At 49.3% G+C, this 26,730-nt stretch overlaps 1 protein-coding gene across 2 annotated transcripts in view; it reads left to right on the top strand.

The window, feature by feature from the left end:
* GPR143 (G protein-coupled receptor 143) overlaps window positions 1-26,730 on the top strand; it is a 362,560-nt gene that overhangs the window by 111,396 nt on the left and 224,434 nt on the right. For both annotated transcript variants that reach the window (XM_069205143.1, XM_069205144.1), the window contains exon 5: window positions 7,055-7,164. In XM_069205143.1, coding sequence (XP_069061244.1) covers window positions 7,055-7,164 — 110 coding nt within the window. The remainder of the gene's footprint in view (window positions 1-7,054; window positions 7,165-26,730) is intronic.

Here is a 26,730-nt window from a genome sequence, read left to right as displayed (position 1 = left end):
CCTCTGGGAGTCCAGCTGTGGTAGCTGAGGGCTCCTTTGGTACAGGTTCCACCTCAGGAGAGGTTGCTCCTACCACAGGAATGGTATCCTTAGTGGCAGGGTGGGGAAGGGATAGTTTGATACCCTTTTTACCTGTTGGTGGAGAGGGATCCTGAGATTTCAGGCCTTTTTCTCTCCTTTGCTTTTTCATTTCACCAAAAATGAGAGGAAGCAATTTCTCAGGGATACCCTGCATGGATGCATAGGTACTAAACTCTACCTCAGCCCAACCTTAGGCCTCTAGGTCATTCCCTAAGAGACAATCTACAGGTAAGCTAGGTAATACCACCACCTGTTTAGGGCCAGTAACTCCACCCCAACTAAGTTGAACTATGGCTAGGGGAAGAGACTGAGTGGAGTTATTGACATCAGTAACTTGGTCCTTCTGTCCAAGGTGGTGTTGTGCAGGTGACACTAAGTTTTCAGTCCCAAAGTGATACTGGCACCTGTGTCCCTGTAGGCCTGGGCCCCAACACCATTTATTAAGATTGACTGCCTGTATGTATCAATGTTAAGGGGACAAGCAGCCAATGTGGCTTGGCCAATGCCACTAAGTGTGACAGAAACTGTCTTGGGGCTGTCTACCCCAGCTTCTATTATGGTCCCAAAGGTGAACCCAAGTACAGCTTAAGTTTGACTATTGCCAGTAGTCCCACCATTATTACCACTACTGCTAAGGACACTAGAGTCTGATGTCTTAGTGGTGATAGGCTTAGGGACTTTACCTCTGCAGGACTTATCCCCTGGTTAATTGCCTTTATTTCTACACACATAGCACCAAGGCTTTTTCTGATTGTGTGCAGAGTTTGAAGAAGATGAAGAAGTTTTATCCCCACCCCAGAGGAGTGTTTTGGACCTGAAGAAGGACCTTTGTGTTTACTTTTATCCCTATGCTTGTCCTGAGATTTTTCACCATCTTTCTTCTTGCCATCCTTGTCACCCCCTGTATGAGCTTTTCTGCTCACCCTTGTTCTGACCCATTTGTCTTCCTTCTTTCCCAATTCTTGGGGAAAGGTAAGATCTGAGTCCACACGATACTGATGTAACACGTCAGACACCCAATTATTCAATATATGCTCTCTCAGAATCAAGTTATATAGGCTTTCATAATCAGTCACCTTACTGCCATGTAACCAACCTTCTAGGGCCTTCCCAGAACCAGAACAGTCTACAAAGTCTGTCCAGTCCTGTCATGACTCCTTTCTGGTCTCTCTGAACTTAAGTCTATATTGTTCAGTGGGTAAACCTTGACCATCCAAGAGTGCATTTTTAAGAACCTGGTAATTATCTGCATCATCCTCTCTGACAATAAGAAGTCTGTCTCTACCTTTGCCAGAGAAGGATAACCAAAGGATAGCAGCCCACTGTACATGAGGGACCTTTTGAACTTTACAGGCCCTCTCAAGTGCAGCAAACCACTTGTTGATGTCATCACCATCCTAGTAAGGAGGGACAACTTTGTGCAGATTCCTAGAATCAAATGAGGGTTCCCTGACATTTGTATTCCTAAAACTGGTGCTGCCACCATGGGGAACTAACCCCAACCCCTTCCTCTCTTTCTCCACAGACAGGGATTCCCTGTCTAAGGCCAACTGCTGCTGCATTAGCTTCAGTCTGGCCTCCTCTAACCTCAGCTTCCTGGTAGGGATTGGTCCTCAGGGTTAGAATTATGTGAAGCCTCTGAAGCAGAGGTAAGATGAGAGTGAGAAGAGGCAGACTTATCTCTGTCAGGGGCCACTCTAGTGACCTGGCCTCTAGGGGTGAAGGGAGCCCTGCTTGAGTGTGAACCCTTACCACTACCAGTTATACTAGGAGGCTTGTTGACAGATAGGTCTGTGTAAGGACCCTCCCCAGGATTGTCATCTTGCTCCTCTGAGCTTTCCTCGTTGGAGTTATCCTCTACCTCTTCCTCAGTGCTTATTCCCTGGTCATCCTGGAGGAGGAGATTTAGGAGGTACTCCTTATTGGGATTCTTCCCAATCCCTAAATTCCTTTCAATGCAGAGCTCCTTCAAGCTTTTATAGTTTAAATTGTCATAGGTAGTCTTGACAGCTCTAGGAGTGGCTTCTACAGAAGACATATTGAAAGAAAAAAGTTTAGGAAAGTGAGTAAAAAGTTAGTAGAATAACAGAGCTAACTTTTTAAGGAAAAGAAGAAAACTTTTCAGAACTTTGTAAAAACTTTTGCAAAGTTTATATAACTTTTTAGAAAATTAGAAAATTGTTAATATGTATATATGATATATGCTCTAAGTACTGGAGGAAGCTTTTCTTGTGAAAAGCACAGGTAACAAAGTGGTAAAGCAATTACAAGTACTTATCCCACCGCTGCACCACCAATGTAGGAGGCTGGCCTGGTTTGTAGTGGGTACCCTGGGTACTTACACCTTATACCAGGTCCAGTTTTCCCTTATTAGTGAGATGTAGTAGTGCTCTAGCAGCTTAGGTTGATAGAGGTATCTGTAGCAGAGCAGCTTAGGCTGAACTAGGAGACATGCAAAGCTCCTGTAATACCCCTTATAGTTACACAGTAATTATACACAAGCAAAGACAATATCCAGTGTTACCAAAAATAAAGGTATTTATTTGGATGACACAGTTCCAAAAATATCTTAGAGACAATACTCCTTCTGGAGGTAAGTATTATACACAATATATACACTAGATATCAAAATTAGACAAGTAAATAGTCATAGAACAATGCAAACAGTAGGAAATCCTATAGAATGCAATAGGAGAAAATAGGTCTAGGGGCAACACAAACCATATACTAAGAAAGTGGAATGTGAATCACGAATTCGACAAGCGTGGTGCGTGCAGAATCGCTGGGAGAGTAAGAATACAGTAAAGGTAAGTAAATTACCCCACCCCAGAGCCCAGGAAAGCAGGAAAGCAGGACTAAAGTGCTGCAAGTTTCCTTGGGACACACTACACCTCGTTTTGGGGATTTTGCAGCAGCCAACCAAGTCTACAAAGAACAACTGCTGGATTATTGGACCTGAAGACCCTGCAAAGGAAGGGGACCAAGTACAGAAGTCGAAAGAAGTTCCAGGAAGGTCAGGAGCCCCTGCCAACCAGGAAGAGGGTGCACAAGAAGAGTCCAGGTTAGTCGAAGACTGCAGAAATGCACCCTAGGAAGATGCTAGCAGGTTCCTGCATGATGCAAAAGATGTCCCATGGTATGAAGATTGTTGAAGATGAGATTTTGCATTGGAAGTCGCCAACAAGCCCTGGCTACAACAAAAGTGTGTTTTGTGTCAAAATGGTGCTGGATGGACCCAGGAGGGACCTGGGGGCCTAAACTCTGTGTGAGGAGGAAGAGGGTGCTCTCAGCACTTTAGAGAGCCCTCAGAATACCAGCCATCACCCCTGGGAGTCGCAGGATCTGGGTTCAAAGGATGTGCAAAACGCAGTTGCTGCAGCGCAACAAAAGAAGGGCCCACGCCGCCAGAGAACAACTCAGCGAGTTGAGCATTGCAGGTTGGAGTGCTGGGGACCTGGGCTAGGCTGTGCATGAATGAATTTTGCAAAGAGCGCACAGAGGCCTCAGGAGGCGAAGAAGACACAGTACACAGGGGTACCCTCGCTCTCGGGAAAGGCAAGGTCTTACCTCCTCCAAATTGCATCAGCAGGATCTCAGGACAGTCTATGTCAATGATGTCCACCCTCTGTGTCCTTAGGAGCACGCTCGTCGCTGTGACAGGAGTCCCAGGATACCGATCGTCATCCTGGGAGGTGCTTGCTTGGAGCAGGGGAGTGACTCCGTCACTCCACGGGAGATTTCTTCGGTCCTTCTGGTGCAGGATGAAGACAGGTGGTTCCCAGAGCGTGCACACCATGGGACCTGTTGCAGTTGCTGACTTGGAGCTGAGGTTGCTGAAGAAAAGTGTCTCTTGTAGACACTTTGTTGCAGTTACAGCGTTTCTTGGAGCAGGCTGTGGTTGATCTGAGGTCATAAGAGTCTGAAGTTGTTGCAGAGGATTCCTGAAGGAAACTTGCAAGCAGAATCTGAAGAGAACCCACAGGAGAGACCCTAAATAGCCCTGAGAGGGGGATTGGCTACCTTATCAGGTCTGGACCTATCAGGAGGGGTCTCTGATGTCACCTGCTGGCATTGGCCACTCAGAGACCTCCAGAGTGCCCCCACACCTTGCAAAGCAAGATGGCTGAAGTATGGGACACACTGGAGGAGCTCTGGACACCACCCCTGGGGTGGTTTAGACAGGGGAGTGGCCACTCCACTTTCCTTTGTCCAGTTTCCCGCCAGAGCAGGGGAGAATGGGTCCCTGAACCGTTGTAGACTGGTTTATGCAAGGATGGCACCATCTGTGCCCTTCAAAGCATTTCCAGAGGCTGGGGGGGCTACCTCTCCCCAGCCTGTAACACCTATTTTCAAAGGGAGAGGGTGTAACACCCTTCTCTCAGAGGAAATGCTTTGTTCTGCCTTCTTGGGACTGGGCTGCCCAGACCCCAGGAGGGCAGAATCCTGTCTGTGAGGTGCCAGCAGCTGTAGCTGCAGTGCAAGCCTCAAAGAGCTCGTTTGGCAGTACTGGGGGTCCATGGTGGAGCCCCCAGGATGCATGGAATTGGCTCCCCAATACCAGATTTGGAATGGGGGGACAGTTCCATGACCTTAGACATGTTACATGGCTATATTCAGAGTTACACTTGTGAAGCTACATGCAGGTATTGACCTATATGTAGTGCACGCGTGTAATGGCATGCCCCACACTCACAAAGTCCGGGGAAATGGCCCTGAACTATGTGGTGGCACCTTTGCTAGTGCAAGGGTGTCCTCACACTTAGTAACTTTGCACCTAACCTTCAGCAAGTGAAGGTTAGACATATAGGTGACTTATAAGTTACTTAAGTGTAGTGAAAATGGCTGTGAAATAGTGTGTGCACTATTTCACGCAGGCTGCAATGGCAATCCTGTGTAAGGGTTTGTCTGAGCTCCCTATGGGTGGCAAAAGAAATGCTGCAGCCCATATGGATCTCCTGGAACCCCAATGCCCTGGGTACCTAGGTACCATATACTAGGGACTTATAAGGTGGGTCCAGTGTGCCAATTTAAATTGGTAAATAAAGTCACTGGCCTACAGTGACAAATTTGAAAGCAGAGAGAGCATAAGCACTGAGGTTCTGGTTAACAGAGCCTCGGTGACACAGTTAGGCACTACACAGGCATACACATTAGGCCATAAATTATGAGCACTGGGGTCCTGGCTAGCAGGATCCCAGTGAGAAAGGCAAAACACACTGACATATAGGTTTTTATCTATGAGCACTGGGGTCCTGGCTAGCAGGATTCCAGTAACACAACAAAAACACACTGACACAGACTCACAACCAGGCCAAAAGTGGGGGTAACCATGCTAGAGAGGCTACTTTCTCACAGTGCTGCTCTAGTAGGACCCCATGTGTATTCTCTCCAGACAGCCCTGGAATCAAAGGGCAGCAGAGGAAGTAGTGGGGCATATGATTGCCCTCTGTGGACAGCATCTATCCTCTATCTTGTAAATGACATTCACGTAACATAATACATGTATGCGATTGATTATGGATAGCCCAAAGGACAAATACACCAGTACTATCCTCAAAGTATTTATATTATACTCACGGCCTGGATATGATTTTCACAAACTTTCAAAAAAGAATAAACATGTAGAGGGCCTGTCAGCCCAAAGTCCTCTGGACTTAATTGACATAGGTTGGCCAATAAACAACTAAGAACACAATTTAGACTTTGACAGAGAGGGTACTCTATTGCAACAGTCACAGAGTAGCCTCTCCGTCACAATGAAGTTCCGCCCGCCTAATTTAAAGTCATGCAGAGCTTGAGTATGTAGATCACAGAAACTACTCTGCCTCCACTACCTACATACACCTTGGAGGTTTGGCCCTGTGTCCACTGGCCCTATTTAGAGTGGCCCAATATATGGCCAGGTTTCCATAACAACAGCTTTTACCTGGCAGTGATGGACATTGATATCTGAAAAAGGACCCTCTTCCCGTTGGAGAAATCTCCCATTGCGAGGTGTCATTTTTTTTTTTTTCAAAAAGAAAATCCGGCTTTGAGATTTTCTTTTTGAAAACAAAAAAAAACTTTCAAGTTTGACATCCAGCTCTGTTATGTTGACAGAGATGCCCATCAAACTTTCAATGCGTTTACAGTAATTGCAGTTCCTGTAGAAGCAAGAGATGTCAGCTGGGATGGTGGACATCTCAAAATTTGGTGGGCAAGTGCTTCCTAAATACGACAGAGTACTTTACATATATTATGCAGAGAAAAATCACTTCTTCCCGTTGTTTAAGCTTATTTCATTTGTTGGTAGGATTTCATGTAAAGACAGGCCATGTTACTTTGTGTGGCTTTAGGTTATAGGCTTGGTGTGGCATCATTGGAGTGTTTGCGCTGTTCATTTCTCAATAAATACACCCCTGTGAATAACTTATCAGGGCTTTGGCACTATGCACCACAATGGCATTTAGAGCTGTGCTCATGTCAACTTTCAGAACAAAAACTGTTCGCAGTGCTTTGACTGCATAGTTCATGTACTTATGTTTAGTAAATCTGGGCCTTAGAGACGGTAATGACTGTAGTGCGAACTGCAATATAATAATATTGTATTGTAATTGCATTTGTTTCCATTATTCACCCAGCTGGGTTCTGCAGTAGATCAGTTTAATGCAGCCAGTTATATTGTGAGAATAAATGCTTGAACACTCGCCATAAAGGAATTATATTTATGTAGCATTTTTCGTATCATTGTTGGCACCCATCTTAACTAGATGGGCCACTTCCCGCCCTCTACCTGCAGTGCTAGCAACATTCTCCATAGGTGCTATGTTGTGTAACATTAACTTTGTACAGATGGACAACATGAGTCCACTTTATGCAAAAAGGTGTCATTAATTCTGTCTCATACACTACTCAGTGTGCAATGTTTTGGCATGGAGGTTTCTAGGAATTGTGAGGAAATGTTCATTCACACTGTTTATAATTTTCTTTTCAGCTGTGAAAACGGTTTGGAGCATGCGATTCCACATTATGTCACAACGTATGCACCACTACTGTTAGTATTGGTAGTAAACCCAATCCTCTTTTCCAGAACAGTAGCAGCAGGTAAGATTTTCAGATCACGAGCAAGAGTGAAAAAATTAAGCATTCAGCAGCCGTATAAAATACCATACATATTGTAACTGCATAGCTGAAAGAATGGAACAGCCATTGAAATATACAAAGTCAGACTTGATGATAATCCTTAGTTTTATGTACTTGCACAGCCAATGACGGGCATGGGGGCAGCATCTCAGACATCTTAGACTGTCAGCAGCAAATACCTCTAGGCCATTTCCATGAGTACGGTCCAATTGTATTCTAGTATTTGATATCCTATTATAGTTCAACATTTTTTCTCAAGTACATTTCAAGCATGCTAATTTTTTTTTACTTTACGCATGAAAACTTATAGACATACGCAAATTGCAGCTTAGCCTATTAAGAGCAATTTACACATTGTTTTAGAGTAAATAATGATTTAAATTCTAATACTACTCTAGCAAATGGGTTTTTGCATCCTGTAACATGATGGCCTGTTGTCATTTAATAGGATAGTAAAGATGTCAGTCTTACAAGTTATAGCCTCTTAAATGGGCAGCTTTGGCACTGTGAATCCCCTGCTCACTGCGCCACTGGAACCAATGTGCACTGACTGAAGAGGCCCAAACGGGCCAAAAGCACTCTTGGGCTGTTTGTCTTCAGTTTCAGAGGACACCCACCTGGGCAGTTTGGGCTTGACTCTTCTGATTGGAGCAGGACCAAGGCTGATATGCATATGGCTGAATTTAACCAGAGGCGGTTTAGTGATCAGTTGGAATGCTGCCCTGTGTGCTTGCAAGCATCCCCCCATCACCTATGTGTGAGTGAACATAAACAAGGTCATTGGTCACAGTCATAAAGGGTCCACTCATGTTCTTCCTGACAGACATTCCTAAGCCATATAGGTAGGAGGACTTCATTCCAGGTTTTATGTCTGATTAGGGCAGTAGGGAGTTTGGGGTGCCCAGCAGGTCTTGTATGGATACCCTTTGTAAGAAATTGGATCATTAGTTGCAAAAAACTTGAGTCTTCACAAGTAATAAGATCGCAAGTTTCTCTTTACTGCTAACCAAGTACGCCATTGCAGCACTTGACTCTCTGAGGGTAGCGAAGCTGAGCAGTCTGTGGACTACTTGGGGTAGGAAGTGTGGGCTACCACACCCAGCTCCCTGGTACGCAACAAGGACACTCAATAGAAATTTGTCCAATCAGTGCCTTTTCTTTTGAGTTGTAAAAGTAATTTTATTAGACACACACTCCTAAATACTATGCATTAAATTACAAATATATACAAACAAGAGCCCAAGAGTAAAAGCTGTGTCTCTAAAGAGTACTTTAAAAGTAAGGACGGCCTCTCCAAGGATCAGGGATTCAATCCCCTGGAAGAGGTAGGGTTAGTTTAGAAGGGCAATTTCTGTGGAGCTGCTGCACACAGTTTAAACACATTGGTAGTAGACTTGCTCATCTCGGGGGGAAACAACAACCAAAATAATCAAAATCAACCCCATCGCAGGAGGTTATGGGGTGCTCTTTCACAGGAGCAATAAATAATTGATGAGAGGCTTTGTCCGGTCCCATTTTTCATCCGGCGTTGCATATATATATATATAATTATAAATAAAAAAATATTTTTACTCACTTGTAAGCTTTACTTTTTCTACCCATCACCATATGTCATGTCTCTATCAATCTATCCTCCATTCCCACTCTGACAAATCCCAAATCCATTCTACTACTTTCATCTCCTAAATAACCCTGCCTAAGCTCTTCCCTCCTCTTCCACATCTAACTCACCCAAACCTCAGTTTACTACCATGACCTCCCAAACAACCCAACTAAATTATTCCTCATTTATCTCACCTTTAACTCATCCAAAACCCCTCCTGCTACTATAATCTCCCTATCCCTTTCCTCAGGCTCTTCCTTCCTCCATTCCCTCTTTACTCACCCCAAGCCTAAATCCTATTACTAAAACCTCCCAATTAACACTTCTGGATTCTTCCCTCCTCCACCCCTCGATTACTCCAGTCAGTCCAACTAACAAACTCACATATCCGCAGCTCAAATAAACTCATAATAATACTAAAACTGTACTCATATTTCCCTATACTAATCCACCACTAATTTCTTTTGGATTCTGGAGTAGCTTGCTACATGCCGAAAAGCGCTTCAACGCCTCATCAGGGGTAGTAAGCGCCATATAAATACTATTACAATTACAGTGGCCTAGATGTAGTTGGATGCTAGGCAGTGTATTTTTAACATCTACTTGCATATGCCCTTTACAAGCCAGGCTGACTCTTTAGACTCAATCTTTGTACTGCCTGTTTTCTTTCACTCAGTTCTGCAGGTTCATAATGTTTCAAGACACATTTTGAACATTTTACTTTAGTTCTCAATAGGCCTGAGGAAAATTTTAATTACGTCAGACTGTTTGTTGTAACTTTGTTAATTTTAGCATCACATTGTTTACATAAAGTTACTGAAATTACACCATTACTGTACTGTTTGGGTAATTTTTGAAAGCAGGCAGCATTTCAAGTAGAATTGTTATCCAAGCAGACCATTTAAGTAATTTTTGATTGTGAAACTACAAACCTGACCACAAACAGCAGTGTTTTGAAAACGAACAACAGTTCCTTTAAAATAAATGGTCAGTAAGCATTTCAGGTAGATTGTTAACCTGTTTTGACTGCCTGGGTAATTTTCGAGCATAAAACTACATATCCAAACGCAAGAGGAAGTGTTCTGAGCACCAGCAACTGGAAATTAACTCAAAGTTACATTTTTTTTTTTTTTTTACCCGAACAGACCATTTGGGTAATTTTTTGAGTGTGAGATGCGTTTTGCATAGTTACACATAATTTTGTGGAATTTTATTGTAATTGTGCGTAACTATGCTATACAGAATTATTCAAGTAATTCCAACCTCTAGTTTTTAACTGCGTACACCACAGACAAATTTGTAAGCATCCAGTTAGATGTGCAATAACTCAGAGCCTTATTTTGTCCTTGACTGGTGTCCGCTGTCCAGGCAAGGAGACTGAGGTTAGAACCTCAGCCACCCAGAGAGAGGGCCGCCTGCCGCGTTTCGATATCTCTGCCTCCCTGGCAGGGATCACACTGATGAGAAGGGAGCCACCGCCAAGCATCTTGTTTTATGGTATTCTTCACAGTTGGTCAAACCATAAGTAAGCCCCTCTGCGTTCTCAAACAAGCTAGTTCTGACAATAAAAAAACTGTTGGCAAGCAACTCCTTTGCCCCATCAAAAAGAAATAGTTAACCTACATGACTACATCCTTATCGCCTGTGACTCTTCCAATTATTTTTATTGGAGTCTCCAATACCCAATTCCATAATAATCTTGCTTGATCATTGCACATTTCCCTTTGTCTCTCATATTGCCCTGATCTTTGTACCCACATGGTAACAGAAATGTTGCAGATCATGTGTTCTTCTTCAGTGTTTGGGGTGAGCGTAACTTCAGTAAGCTACAGAAGAACATTTAAGTTGATTCATAAAAATGTGTTTTCTCTGCAGGCGGTTATAAACTGCATAGGAACATTTATTTAAGACCTTTTTATTTATTTTCCTTCTTTCTTGGCTGAAGCTTCATAAATTACGAATTTCTATAGGCTGACAGTTGTTTTCGTTTGTATCGTTTCTCCTGAAAACAGCTGGGCTGCCTCCTAGCATGTTTGATTCACATTGAGCTGTACCACTTTGGTATGTAAAAATCTAAAGTTGTCCTGATATTGCTATTGTAGTCTATCCTCTGGTTGAATGATATGATGTTTCCTGTAAGATCCTCTCTTCTCAGCAGACGTTATTACTCTGAATAAATCACAGCTTTCTCTGACTGTACTATTCCTGCTATGTAATGTAACTCCTGCACACCTTACTGCTCAATGTTACTCAATGTTACTTGCACTTCCAGTACACAAGTGATGCATCATGCATCTACCTAAATTAGACTAGACTAGACATTTCTGCTTCTGCCTTCTACTTGTCCATTTCCTCCATTCTTTTCCCTAAAGAAGCTGGCAATGAGTTGTCAACAGTTTTCCACCCAAAGTGGCACTTTATTTACGTGTATATGTAATTTTCTATGCCGGTAAGAAAAATGCTCCTCATTAGTAGGAGCCACTCTCATGCTTTGTTACTAGAATGCAAGTAATAGATATGAAGTTAGTAAACTTATAATTAATTTCATAGTTAGCTCAGGCATGTACCTCAATATTCAACCCTGTGTTGTCCTCTCTGGCACAGTGTGCCAGATGTACTGAAGCGTGCATTTCTCTCGACTGGTTCTTTTCAGCATGACAGCAGGTGACAAGAGCTATGTGACCCACTCGTGGGGTTGTACTGAAGGTCCTTTATAGTCCTTTTGATATGTGAGCTAGATAATAATTATCAGCTTACTATGATAAATATGACGCCAGAGGTTTGAAGATTGTTTAAAGCATATATTTTACATGTTCTTAGGAGTCCAGATGGTGAAAAGAATCAGACAGCCGGGGGACAACTGGGAAAGGGAGAAACGGAAGGGAGAGGATGTAGCGTAACAGCAAGAGCTGCTGACTGTTGAACTGGGGAACCAGGTTCGAGTCTTGGGGTCTGCTAAACGTCCAGTGATTCTGGGCAAATCACTTAATACCCCTGTGCCTACCAAAATGAATGTACCCTTGTGTAATGTAACTGGTGCTCATGTAAAGTGCTCATACACCTTCGGGTCGAGCTCGCGCTATACAGAAACTGCAAAAAAACAAAAAAAAGTTGATAGTGAGATTAGTTAAAATTAGGATGTTATCTGCGCCATGCTAATCTTGGGCAATCTAAAAAAATAGGGGTATTTGTCTCAAACTGAGACTTTAAATCACCAAGGTGGTCATTACAACCCTGGCGGACGGTGTTAAAGCGGCGGTTAGACAGCCAACAGGCCGGCGGTAAAAAAATAGCAATTACGACCGTGGCGGAAACCGCCAACAAAGACAGCCACTTTAACACTCCGACCGCCACGGCGGTACAAACAAACAGCGCGGCGGTCACTGCCAACAGACAGGCGGGAGACAATGTACCGCCCACACTATTATGACAGGCCAATCCGCCACCTTTTCCGGGGCGGATTCACCGCAGATAAAAACACGGCGGAAACATGAATTTAGAAGGGAAAAAGCTTGCCTCTACACACTCCACGAGAAACGAGGACACCATGGAACCGGAACTCCAAATCCTACCTGCGATAGTCTTCCTGCTGTTCTACCAGGAGCACGAACGCCGGCGGCGAAGACCACGGTGAGTACTGCACCTACGACACAGGGGAGGGGGGAGGCAAAAAACAGGGACACACATGCAAAAACACCCCATCCTCACCCCCACCCTCACCCACTGCAACACACACACTAATGCATATCAATACATCACAGTTACACCCCCCAAACCTCCCCGGAAGAATGCAAAGACCAAAGAAAATGAGTGTAACCATCGGAATATATTACAAACAAGTAGGCAGAAATATATATATATTTATATATATATATACACCATGTACAAAATATATACCAGATATAGTAGTCCAGGTACTGCACAAAGAAAGTCTGTGGAACACTGGGACCACACGGTATGGGCGAGGCCCACACAAGATCCCCGACCATGACGGAGAGAACACTGCAGGGGCATCAGACAGCAAGAAAACTGGCACGTCAGGGTGAGGGAAAGGGGGAGCACCTCAGCCGCTTGAGTGCATGACGCCAAATCCACGAGGGGGCCACATGCCCACTGTTCCATCCTGGGGAGTGCAAAGCCACAGTCTCTCAAGTATCTACAGCGGGTGGTTTGCCCACTGTTCAATCCTGGGGAGTGCAAAGCCACAGTCTCTCAAGTCTCTACAGTGGGTGGTTTGCCCACAGTTCAATCCTGGGGAGTGCAAAGCTACAGTCTCTCAAGTCTCTACAGTGGGTGGGTTGCCCACTGTTCAATCCTGGGGAGTGCAAAGCCACAGTCTCTCAAGTCTCTACAGTGGGTGGTTTGCCCACTGTTCAATCCTGGGGAGTGCAAAGCCACAGTCTCTCAAGTGGATAACAGTCTCCACTGGTTCTGGAGGGGGCTTGGTGCCCAGAGTGCATTATCCTGTGAAGGACAGAGGTAGTGGATGGATGTCTCCACTGGTTCTGGAGGGGGACTGGTGCCCAGAGTGCTTTATCCTGTGATGGACAGAGGAAGTGGATGGATGTCTCCACTGGTTCTGGGGGGGGACTGGTGCCCAGAGTGCTTCATCCTGTGAAGGACAGAGGTAGTGGATGGATCTCTCCACTGGTTCTGGAGGGGGACTGGCGCCAAGAGTGCTTTATCCTGTGAAGAACAGAGGTAGTGGATGGATCTCTCCATTGGTTCTGGAGGGGGACTGGTGCGCAGAGTGCATCACTTACCCCGTGACGGACCCAGTTGCGTCAGTGCCCCTGCCGCTCATGGGCTAGCGGTGCTTGAGTTGGCGGTGCCCTGTTCAGCGGTGCTTGAGTTGGCGGCGCCCTGTTCAGCGGTGCTTAAGTTGGCGGTGCCCTGTTCAGCGGTGCTTGAGTTGGCGGTGCCCTGTTCAGCGGGGCTTGAGTTGGAGGTGCCCTGTTCAGCAGTGCTTAAGTTGGCGGTGCACTGTTCAGCGGTGCTTGAGTTGGCGGTGCCCTGTTCAGCGGTGCTTGAGTTGGCGGTGCCCTGTTCAGCGGGGCTTGAGTTGGCGGTGCCCTGTTCAGCGGTGCTTGAGTTGGCAGTGCCCTGTTCAGCGGGGCTTGTGCTGGCGGTCCTTCATGGCCCAGCGGGGCTTTTGCTGGCGGTCTTTCATGGCCCAGCGGGGCTTTTGATGGTGGTCCTTCATGGCCCAGCGGGGCTGGTGCTGGCGGTCCTTCATGGCCCAGCGGGGCTTGTGCTGGCGGTCCTTCATGGCCCAGCGGGGCTTTTGCTGGCGGTCCTTCATGGCCCAGCGGGGCTTGTGCTGGCGGTCCTTCATGGCCCAGCGGGGCTTTTGCTGGCTGTCCTTCATGGCCCAGCGGGGCTTTTGCTGGCGGTCCTTCATGGCCCAGCGGGGCTGGTGCTGGCGGTGGCCTCCTAGGCAGCTGTGCTGGGGCTGGCGGTGGCCTCTTGGGCAGCTGGGCTGGGGCTGGCGGTGGCCTCCTGGGCAGCTGTGCTGTGGCTGGTGGTGGCCTCCTGGGCAGCTGGGCAGGGCTGGCGGTGGCCTCCTGGGCAGCTGGGCTGGGGCTGGTGGTGGCCTCCTGGGCAGCTGGGTTGGGGCTGGCGGTGGCCTCCTGGGCAGCTGGGCTGGGGCTGGCGGTGGCCTCCTGGGCAGCGGGGATGATGGCGGTCTTCTCCGCCGTGCAGCTCTTCCCAGACTTGCCGGGTTTCTTGTGGCCCTTCCCCACCTTGGAAGGTGTCACAGCTGACTCCACACTCCCACGGGACCCCTGGGAGCGGCTTTGGTGTCTGGAGTCTTCCCCCTCTCCCGCCGGGCACTGGCCAACTTCTGATGCTTCACAGGTGGGGGACTGTCTGTGCTGTGGCTCCGTGCCACATTGGCTGTCCTGGTGGCCGGTGCACTCTACATACCGGTGACTACAGGCACCACTGGTCCCGGAGATGTTTTGGCTGAGGTGCTACTTCGGGACCTATGAGATGGACGGGGTGGGGGAGGTGTGGGAAAAAGGTCAAGGGTGGACAGGAAAAGTTTTTTGGACACACTGGGACGGGTAGCTGGAAGGGGTTTGGGAGTGGAGGAAGAGGTGGTGGTAGTAGGAGGTGTACGTTTGGTGACTTTGGGTGAACGTGCATGCGCTGGAGGCTGTCGTGAGGTGGATGGCTGTTGGGTGGGTGTGTGCCTGCGTTTGTGTATCTTGGGAGGGGGCGTCAGAGACACACTGGGAGAGGACACAGGGGACGTGTGAATGGTAGTGGGGGTGGTGACTGAACGTGAGCGGGGAGTGCTGGTGGGTGTGCTGGTGAGGGACGTAGTGGCTGTAGAGGTAGTGCATGCAGGTGTGAGTGTAGACGAGACTGGGAGGGAGGAGGGAGACGACGAGGAGGGGGACACAGTGGAGGCAGTGGATGTTGGTGTGTCTGCATGTGTGTGTTGCTTGCGTGAGTGCCTGTGGGATGTGTGATGCTTATGTTTGCCCGAGCTTCCCTCGTGTGTTGAGGTGTGTGCAGGCTAGACTGATGGTGTGCTTGGGATAGGCAGAGGTACAGGGGATTGGGTCTGGGTGGAGGAAGTTGGAGGGGGGAGGCTAGAGACGGAGACAATGGCTGCCATCAGTGCTGAGGCCAGAGTTTGAAAAGCTCGGTGAAGGGCCGCCTGACCAGAATGAATGCCCTCCAGGAATGCATTAGTTTGTTGCAACTGCCTTTCTACACCCTAGATGGCATTCAAAATGGTAGACTGCCCAACAGTGAGGGACCTGAGGAGGTCAATGGCTACTCACTGAGGGCAGCAGGGGTGACTGGGGCAGGGCCTGAGGTGCCTGGGGCAAAGGTGATGCCCACCCTCATGGGTGAGCGGGCACGGGGCGAAGGCTGAGGGGCTGCTGGGAGGGCGGTGCTGGTAGGGGGGGTGCCGGCTGTACCTGTAGATGCGGGGGACACAGATGTTGCCGCCACCACAAGGGAGCTCCCATCAGATGACGAGTCCGTGTCGCTGGTGTAAGCTCCTGTCCCCGCCGTGAGCTCCCCTCGCCCTCCCTCCCACTGGTGAATTCCGAGTCCGTAGTCTCGCCTTCCAGGGCCATGTAGGATGCAGCTCCCTCCTGCTCCGGTGCCACTGCTCCTCCGCCTGATGATGCTAATGCACACAAGAACAGGGAAACCACAAAAAGGGGGGGGGGGGCGACAGAAGAAAGACATGTTGAGTGCATGGATTACCGTTACCGTTGGTGGACACGACGGACACAGAAGCCCCCTGCACTACGCCGCGCTCTTGGGCTCCACTGTTCAATTCCTGGGAAATGGCCTACAAGGCTATGGACGACATCTGCACACATAGATGACACAGGGGCATGAATAGCTGTACTTGGCACTCTACAGAGGTGGGCTGGGGTGCCACATGGCCTTCCTTACGGAGGGGCCTTGCCTACGGAACTCGCCCTGGCCTAGGGAAACCCACAGCCCTCCTCCCCCACCCAGACAACTCCACTGCGCGCAAAGTCAGCAGAATGAGAGTGTACTCACCCCCTTGTGTCTGCTGTGATGCCCTCAAGCACCCATCCAACTCTGGGTAGGCCACCGCCAGGATCCTGAACATCAGGGGGGTCATGGTGCGACGGGCACCCCTCCCACGTTTGGAGGCCATCCCCAGCTGAGCCTCCGCTGTCTTCTTGCTCCAGTGGCGAATGTCCTCCCATCTTTTCCGGCAGTGGGTGCTCCGTCTGTGGTAGACCCCCAGGGTCCGGACGTCCTTGGCGATGGCACGCCAAATATCTTTCTTCTGGTGGGCGCTGACCTACATGAAATGTACAGGGGAAGAAGAGAAGTCATTACCAACTGCACCGTCAAAGTGATTGGCCCCCATCCCTACCCTTGCCATGTGGCACATGCATTCACTGTCTTTCATGCACGCAGCACTCTGCCCCCTTCCTTCTTACATCCAGCCCTCTCCACACAGGCATAGCCCATACAACATGCTCCCTGTGTACTTACCTGTTTGCCTGGAGGACCGTTGAGTAGCGTGTAGTGGGGGAGGATCCCATCCACAAGCTTCTCCAACTCCTCCGATGTGAAGGCAGGGGCCCTTTCCCCAGACGCACGAGCCATTGTCTCTTCCAGACCGAGGTCACAGCAGCACTTGCACTGTAGGTCCTCTCCTGTCGAAGATCAGGTATCAAGTGATTGAACAGATAGAAAATGGCGGTCACATCCACGGCGGTGCGTACCGTCACCACCGGCATACATCGTCATAGGCTCCTGGGACCCATAGGGTCCATTATTAACCAATGCAGCATTGTGCCGCGGTCTTCGACCACCTCCCACGACGGTGTACAACGCCAGCGCAGTTACCTCACATCCCATTGTCCCACTTTAGAGGTCAGGCAGCCGCCATTTCAGGGGCCCACATGGCTTCATTTTCAACTGCGTCACACATACCTAGGCCTAGACTCAACACACATACAGGCCACCTTTTGTGTATGATTGGTGTTCTGGGTAAACTGTGGGTACGTACCTCTGAGTTGTTTGACTCTGTGCTCGCTGTTGTCCTTCATAGGCACCGTCCGCTGGGACATGTGAGGAGATGGCGGCATCCTCCGGTGTACCGACCGTTGGTGGACCTGTCGACAATGGAGGAGCGACATTTGATAATCACCTACAGGCTTGACCGTGCCATAATCCAGGAACTGTGTACCCAGTTGGAGCCAGACCTGATGTCAGCAATCCGCCATCCCACAGGAATCCCCCCTCAAATGCAGGTGCTGTCAGTGCTCCATTTCCTTGCAGGTGGGTCATTTCAAACAACTGTGGCCATGGCATCAGGGATGTCCCCGCCTATGTTTTCCAACGTATTGTCCAGAGTGTTGTCTGCCCTTCTGAAACACATGCGGAGCTACATCGTTTTTCCTCAGGTGGAGGATTTGCCTACAGTGAAAGGTGATTTCTATGCCCAGGGACATATCCTCAACATCATAGGTGCCATTGATGGGACCCATGTGGCTTTGGTCCCCCCCACAGGAGTGAACAGGTGTACAGAAACCGGAAGAGTTATCATTCTATGAATGTACAGATGGTATGTTTGGCAGACAAGTACATCTCCCATGTGAATGCCATGTTCCCTGGCTCAGTGCTTGACGCCTACATCCTGTGGAATAGCAGCATCCCTTATGTGATGGGTCAACACCAGAGGCACCGTGTGTGGCTATTAGGTGAGCACCTGGAAGCAAGTCAGTGGGAATGGTTGTCTGGGTCTGGGGTTATCCCTCCATTTTAGTGTGTGTCTAACAGTTGGCCCTCGCCATTTGCAGGTGACTCTGGTTACCCCAACCTGTCATGGCTACTGACCCAATGAGGAATCCCAGGAAAAGGGCAGAGGAACGCTACAATGAGGTGCATGGGCGAACTAGGAGGGTGATCGAGCGGACCTTCGGCCTCCTGAAGGCCAAGTTCAGGTGCCTCCATATGATAGGTGGATCCCTATACTACTCACCAAAGAAGGTGTGCCAGATCATCGTGGCCTGCTGTATGCTTCACAACTTGGCTTTGCGACGCCAGTTGCCTTTTCTGCAGGAGGATGGTCCAGATGGCGGTGTTGTTGCAGCTGTGGAGCCTGTGGACAGTGATGAGGAGGAAGCAGAGGAAGAAGACATGCACAACAGGGACTCAGTGATCCTGCAATATGTCCAGTGAGACACAGGTAGGAATACAAACCTGCCTACTACATGTACTTTAACATTACTACCTCTCTCCTGTCTGTCGTTTTCACCCAGTGTATGGTCACTGAGTTGTCACTTTCCCTTACGATTTCACAGATGTGGGTCCCACTGTGTGACACCTGCTTAGATTCCTCATGGACTAGAGCTGTGTGACATAGGTATGTTGACATTACTATTTAAAAAACATTTTGTCACTGTAATTGCTAATACACTATTTCGAAATCACAGAGAGACTCCAGATCATTTTGTGCTTTAGGTGTGTTTATTTAAATGCTCAATATTGGAGGGGGTAGTGAAATGGTGAGGGGCGATGGCGGAGGAGTGTCCATGGCAGAGTCCAGTCTATTAGTCTCACAGGTGCATTGCCCATATGGGCATAGGAAGTGGAGCTGGGGCAGTTTAATTATGGAGCGGGTGACAAAGTGGGACAGTAGGATGACAATCAGGGGGGGTCTCATTTCTTGGCGAGGGTCTTGGCATCGTGCTCTGTATTGGTCCTGGATCTCAGGGACCGTTTGCGGGGTGGTTCTCCCTCTGCAGGGGGTGGGGTGCTGGTGTGGTGGTCCTGTGGCGGGGTGTCCTGTCCACTAGTGCCGGCAGAGGTGGTGGGCAGTTCATTGTCCATGCTAGTGTCTGGGGCCCCTTGTAGTGCCACAGTGTCCCTCCTGGTGTTGAGTACTTCCTTCAGCACCCCTACAATGGTGCCCAGGGTGGAGCTGATGGTTCTGAGTTCCTCCCTGAAGCCCATATACTGTTCCTCCTGCATGCGCTGGGTCTTCTGAAACTTGGCCAGTACCGTTGCCATTGTCTCCTGGGAGTGGTGGTAGGCTCCCATGATGGAGGAGAGGGCCTCGTGGAGAGTGGGTTCCCTTGGCCTGTCCACCCCCTGTCGCACAGCAGCCCTCCCAGTTCCCCTGTGTTCCTGGGCCTCCGTCCCCTGGACCGTGTGCCCACTACCACTGACTCCAGGTCAATGTTGTTGTTGGGGTTTTGGGTTATCCTGGGTTCCCTGTAGTGGTGGACACACAGCTGATTGACGTGTCCTGGGGACGGAGGTTTGGGCCCGCTGGGTGGGTGCTGTGCTGGTGTTTCCAGAGGGGGGAAGGTCTGTGGTGGCCTGTGCCTGTGTGAGGGGAACCGACTGTCCAGATGTCCCCGATGGTCCAGGCTGGTCATCTAGATCCAGTTGGACAGAGGTGCTGTCATCACTGTGGGCCTCTTCTGTTGGTGGTGTGGACATGTGTGGACCCTCCTGTCCGGTGACGTTGGGTAGGGGTCCTGCAGGGGTATAAAAGGATGTTTATTAAATCTGTGTGTGTAATGGTGTGCAATGGTTGGGTGACCGTGTACCCCAGTGCTAGCATTCCTGTGTGGGAGCTTGTGTGATGATGGTTTAGGGAGGTGTATGGGTATGTGCAGTGGGCATGCTTTGGTGATGAGTGTCCATGCTTTGTTGTTGCATGCAGAGCTTGGTGTTGGGATGTGTGGTTTGTGATATTGGGACATATGTGAGGAGTTGGGGTGCTGGGGGTGAGGGTGAGGGTGAGGGTGGGGGTATGTGATAGCGTGCAGGTAGGGTGGGGGATATAATAGTAAAGCTTTGTCTTAGCAGAGTCCATTCCTCCACCTACTCCTGCGAGGCCCTCAGGATGCAGAATCGCCAAGACCTGCTCCTCCCATGTTGTTAGTTGTGGGGGAGGAGGTGGGGTCCGCCGCCAGTCCGCTGAACCGCCAGGTGGTGTCTTGAGACCACGGAACGCACCTTCCCCCGTAGGTCGTTCCACCACCTCTTCCTGATGTCCTCCCGATTTCTTGGGTGTTGTCACACTGCGTTGACCCTGTCCACTATTCTTCGCCACAGCTCCATCTTCCTAACTATGGAGGTGTGCTGCACCTGTGATACGAATAGCTGTGGCTCTACCCGGACGATTTCCTCCACCATGACCCTGAGCTCCTCCTCCGCGAACCTGGGGTGTCTTTGCCGTGCCATGGGGTTGTGTAGGTGATGTGTGGGGTGGAGTGTGTGGTGATAAGTGTGGTGATATGTAGTGGTGTGTTGTGTGAGGTGCATGGAAGTTGTGTGGGTGATGGTGTTGTGTGCCTGTGGATGCTGTTATTCTTGCTGGTGGTGTCTCTCTCTGGCCTTCTTTCTGAATTTTTGGTAGTAGGGGTTTGTGGGTGATGTGGGTGTGTGTTTTATATTGTAATGGGTGTGTGGGAGTGGTGTGTGTATGTGTATCAGGTGTGTGTATTTTGAATTGTCCAATGTGGCTGTGTTTTGTAAGAGTGTGTGTATTTTGCGTGGATTCGTGTGTCGTGACAGTGTGGGCGTATTTCTGTTGGCATGACGGTGGAGGTTTTGTTTTCGCCAGTTTATCACTGACCTTTGGTGTGGCGGACTTGTGTCTGTGTCTGACTTTTGGCGGATTCCGAGATGTGAGTCATAACAGCTGTGGTGGAATTCCGCGGCGGTGTGTTGGTGGTCTTCTGCACGGCGGTAAGCGCCTTTTACCGCCAATGTTGTAACGACTGCCCAAATTTGTTAGCATTTCAATGACAGTGAAGAACATTTTGCACCCCCCACATAACGACAGAGAAGAATAGATTAAAAAATTTAGAAGATTAGTAAAATTACGTTTAAATCAATTCAATTGAGTAAAATCATTAGTTTGTTGGATGCACCTTGCATAAATATATTCCAAGAAATACAATTAGTACTTCAATGGTTTAGAATATCCAAAATTACCATGTTTAAGCTGAAGCAAAGACTTGTGTCCATAAAGAAAATATCCTAATTCTAAGCTGAAGATGTGGGTAGGTTCAGGAATTTCAGGAGCAGTTGGTATCAGCATAGATAGCATCGAAAGAGAAACTAGATAAAGTTCAAGTTAGATTCAAAAGAAAGACACTTGCTCTTGAGAATATCTCGGTGAGCAGGAAAATAATGAGCATTGGTCTCAGGAGATGACCCAATGCGTCCTTCTCCAAAGGTAGACGGGCCAAGTGATCTAACTAACTAACAGGGATCACACATTTAAAATATTTCATTCCAACGTTAGAATTTTCGGTTTTCTACACAGCCATCTTTATTAAGGTGTACAGCTTACTCCATCTTTTATGGGAATCGGGCTGATGGAGGCTGGCATTGGCCAAACTCTTGTCTTCCTACGAACAGTGGGGGTATGGCAGTTCCAGACCTTGTGGCAAAACCAAATGGCCAGCCTATTGGAGGCACTGGAAGTGGGAGCACATGCAGCATGATTTATCCTGAGCCGCTCCTCTCTGTTGTCCATAATGACAGACCCAAGGGCTCCGGGGGAGGGAAGGGCTGCGACAATTGTCCCAGGCTTTTGTTGGATACTCTACAGTTCGCATGGACCATGGCATTGCAGTGCACCCGGATAGGACACCCCTATGCAAAGACTGTTTCCTTGACTTAATTTTTACAACTTCCACATGGGGCATTTGGTCTGGGATACTAGTCTGGGAGGAAAGGGGCATGACAATATTTGGGGACTGGTATGTGTACGGGTCACTGGGAGACTTCATACACTCCCTGCTCACCATTTCCTGTTATATGGGGCTGTGGTGGCAACTGTGTGGCTGAAATGGGGGAAAACGGGCAGGAACCTTTATGCCATAGGTCAATCAATCAATCAATCAATCAATCCCCTCACCACGCATTGCTGTGATCTCCAGTTTTTCCCGCCGCTGCGGCCCCTCCCGCCTCCTTCTCTCCACTCCATTTTCCAGTTTTCCTGCCGCTGCGTCCCCTGCGTCCCCTCCCCCCAGCCCTCTCATTGGTCAGACCCTCCCGCCTCCCAGCTGCTACTCCCACCCTCCCCATCTCTTACGGCAGCCGCGGCGCGGCCGCGCAGCTGGTGCGCCGAAGGCACGCCAAAGGCAAGCCCGTCTGCGCCTGGACCGCGCCCAGCGCTAGAACCCCTGGCCCCAGCAACAGCCACCCGGCCAGCATTTGCTACGATGCCAACGCCCTCCGCGCACTCAACACCAGCCGACTCACCACCTGCTTCCAGGCCTCTCCAAAGAGCATGCACGGACCCTTCTCCTGTCACACATGCAGCTTCACCTGCAACAGAGCCCACATACCTCCTACGATCAAGACAATCACCTCCAATGCATACTCCTCAACACCCGCTCAGCACGCAAGCACGCCATCGAAGTATGGGACCTGCTTGACTCCACCTCCCCGGACGTGACCTTCCTAACCGAAACCTGGTGGAACGACTCCTCAGCACCCGACATCGCCATAGCCATCCCGAACGGATACAAAGTCGCTCGCCAAGACTGCACCAACAGAACCGGAGGAGGCATAGCCATCGTCCACAAAGCCACCCTCGAAGTCAAAACCACCCCGGACGACTCCTTCAGCGCCGCTGAACTCATTCACTTCCAAATCCGCACCGACCCCAACACCACACTCAGAGAAACACTCATCGACAGACCCCCAGGACCCAGGGCACCCTTCAGCAATGCCATCGCCGACCTGGCCAGCACCCACGCACTCGCCTCCACGGACTACATCCTCCTCGGGGACCTGAACTTTCACCTCAAAAACAACCATGACACCAATTCAACCACCCTGACCAAAAACCTCGCCAACCTCGGCTTCACACAGCTCGTCAACACAACCACCCACACAGCCGGTCACACCCTTGACCCCATCTTCTCCACAAGCAACCACGTCACCTTTAACCACACCACTGAACTCTACTGGACCAGCCACCACTGCATTCACTTCACCTTCAAGAAACAGACAGAACACCACCTCACCGAACAACCACCACGCCGCCGATGGGGCAAAGTCACCGAACTTCAACTAATCAACGCCCTAGCCCATAAACCGCCTGTCAACCCCACGACCCACCGACCCTGACATCGCGGCACACAACCTCAAGCTATGGATCACAGACTGCGCCGACCGCCTTGCTCCACTCAGAAAACCCTCCAACAACCACATCAACAAAAAAGCCACCTTGTTCACCAACGACCTCCAAGCCTCCAAACGCCACTGCCGAAAACTCAAGCAAATATGGCTACTCGAACGCACTCCAGACAACCACACGGCCCTCAAGGATGCCACACGCAAACACCACCAACTCATCAGGCTAGCAAAAAGATCCTCCTTCAAAACCCACCTAGAAAACAATGCCCACAACTGCAAAGAACTTTTCAGCATCGTAAAAGAACTCTCCAACCCAAACGCCACCGTCAACGACATCACCCCCTCCCAAGAACTCTGCGACGCCCTAGCACCCGCCTTCCACCGAAAAATCATGGACATCCACAACAGCTTCAACTCCCCTCACACTCCAGACGCTCCTACCCCACCCACCACGAACTCCACCCGCTCCAACCGACTGACCTCCTGGACCAACATCAGCGACGACGAAACCTGCAAGACCATGAACTCCATCCACTCCGTATCACCATCAGACACCTGCCCACACCACATCTTCAACAAAACAGACACGGCCATCGCACCACACCTACGGAAAGCCATCCACATCTCCTTCGAAACTGCAAGGTTCCCGGACAGCTGGAAACATGCCAAAATCAACGCCCTCCTCAAGAAACCAAAGGCGGACCCCAAGGACCTGAAAAACTTCCGGCCCATCTCTCTGCTCCCGTTCCCGGCGAAGGTCATCAAGAAAATCGTTAACACTCAGCTCACTCGATACCTCGAAGACAACAACATCCTCAACCCCTCCCAGTCCGGCTTTAGACGCAACCATAGCACCGAAACCGCCCTCCTTGCCGCCACAGATGACATCAGAAGCCACCTCGACAATGGAGAAACATCAGCCCTCATCCTCCTAGACCTATCAGCTGCCTTTGACACCGTATGTCACCACACCCTAAAATCCCGCCTCCACGCAGCAGGAATCCAGGACCAAGCCCTCGAATGGACCGCATCTTTCCTCACCGGCAGAACCCAAAGAGTCCGCCTCCCCCGTACCAATCTAAAGCCTCCAACATCATCTGCAGCGTACCCCAGGGCTCATCCCTCAGCCCGACGCTGTTCAACATCTACATTTCCCCCCTCGCACAAGTGGCCCGGCAGCACAACCTCAACATCATCTCCTAAGCCGACGACACCCAACTCATCCTCTACCTCACCAAGGACCCACACACCGCCAAAACCAACCTCCATGAGGGACTAAAAGCCATCGCCGACTGGATGAGAGACAGCCGGCTAAAACTGAACTCGGACAAAACAGAGATCCTCATCCTTGGGCGCACCCCCTCCGCCTGGGACAACTCATGGTGGCCGTCCACGCTGGGTCCCCCACCGACAGCGCACGAAACCTCAGCTTCACCCTCAACTCCTCACTCTCCATGTCAAAGCAGGTCAGCGCCATCTCCTCCTCCTGCTACAACACCCTCCACATGCTTCGCAGAATTTACAAATGGATCCCAACAGAAACAAGAAAAACAGTAACCCAGGCCCTCGTCAGCAACAGACTCGACTACGGCAACGCCCTCTACACCGGTATCTCATCCAAACTCCTCCAACGCCTCCAAAGCATCCAAAACGCCTCCGCCCGACTCATCCTCAACATCCCTCGCCACTGGCACATCACCCCCCACCTAAGAGACCTTCACTGGCTCCCCGTCAACAAGAGGATCACCTTCAAGCTCCTCACCCACGCACACAAGGCACTCCACAACACCGGACCATCATACCTGAACAACAGACTCAACTTCTACACCCCCACCCGACATCTCTGCTCCGCTAACCTTGCCCTCGCCTCCGTCCCCCGCATCTGAAGCAAATCCTCCGGCGGCAGATCATTCTCGTACCTCGCAGCCAAGACCTGGAACACCCTCCCGCCGGATCTACGACAGACCCAGGACCTCCTTTTCTTCAGAAAACTACTCAAAACGTGGCTCTTTGAGCAGTAGCAGCACCCCCCCCAGCGCCTTGAAACCCTCACTGGTATGTAGTGCGCTTTACAAATTAACTGATTGATTGATTGATTGATTGACACACCATGCATCTTTTGAAATGCCTGTTTCTGTCTTATCTAAATTTACTATATCCATAGAGCACATCTCACACCCATAATCATTAATCTTATGTTTCTGGGGATGAAGGTGGAATGTCCCACTGTCAAGAGATAGATACAGACTTCTTCAAGAAGTATGGTAAAGCACAGCTCTTCCTCCTTACTGGGAGAGAGTGGTGAATGTTATCAACTATGGTATGGGGCGTTCTATAGCCTGCTCCCTAGCAACTTGTCTGTTGGGCATGTTGCTGACACCCAGAGCGAAACTTGATCACCTTGTAATTTGCTGACTTTGCTGTGATTCTTGCACAGTGTCAGGTTACTATGCTTTGCAAATATCCCAGGGGCTCCACCCGGAATGGAATAGGGAACTATCTAAATGGGCTGCCTTTGAAATGCGGAAAGGACTATGTAGCCCAGACCACGTGGGACACTGTTTTCCAGGACTGCCGCCAAATAGATGAAGCAAGATGACTGATATCAATCACTGAAGTTGCACCTGCTGAGGAAGACTGTTCTGTTGAGCCCCTGATTGGCTGATGATACGGCTTACAATGCACAACCCTAGTGCTTACCCTCCTGCTCTATACGTGACCTACCTGACACCCCGTTACAATGCTTGGCCCTCACCGGCTGCTAGGAGTGTTTTATCTCTGTCATTAGTGTCACCCCCCCCCCCCAGCTGTCCCTTCTCCTTGCTGTCGAGCACTTCCTCCCCACACACGGCTTCATCTTCTTCTCGACTGTCAGAACCTACAGAAGTCATTGTCTGGACTATTTTGCCTTATAGTTTTGTAACAATTAGTACCCCTGTGTGGGTCCTGTGCACGGGTGTATGATCCTATTTGCTGAGATTTGTAATACCATGCTGTTAATAAAAAATGTTTAAAGAAAATGTATGCTAGAGTTAATGCGGCTTAACATTAACATGCCATTTAAGTGCAAAAATCTAAATCAGTTCTGCGTCATCACAGGTGAAACTCATGCAAAAAGATTCTTCTGTTTAGAGACATGTGAGACAGATATCAAAGAGCAATAGGAAGGTGAGAAAGAGAGAAGTGGGAGACCGAGGGAAAGACAAGTAAGAGAGATGTGCTACAGAGACAGTTGAGAATGTAGCCATTGTGAGAGGGACAGAAATAAAGAGTAAACATAATAAGAAATT

This window comes from Pleurodeles waltl, chromosome 8, assembly GCF_031143425.1.
Source record: "Pleurodeles waltl isolate 20211129_DDA chromosome 8, aPleWal1.hap1.20221129, whole genome shotgun sequence".
Classification (NCBI taxonomy): Eukaryota; Metazoa; Chordata; class Amphibia; order Caudata; family Salamandridae; genus Pleurodeles; species Pleurodeles waltl.
This window is presented reverse-complemented; position numbering and strand designations above follow the sequence as displayed.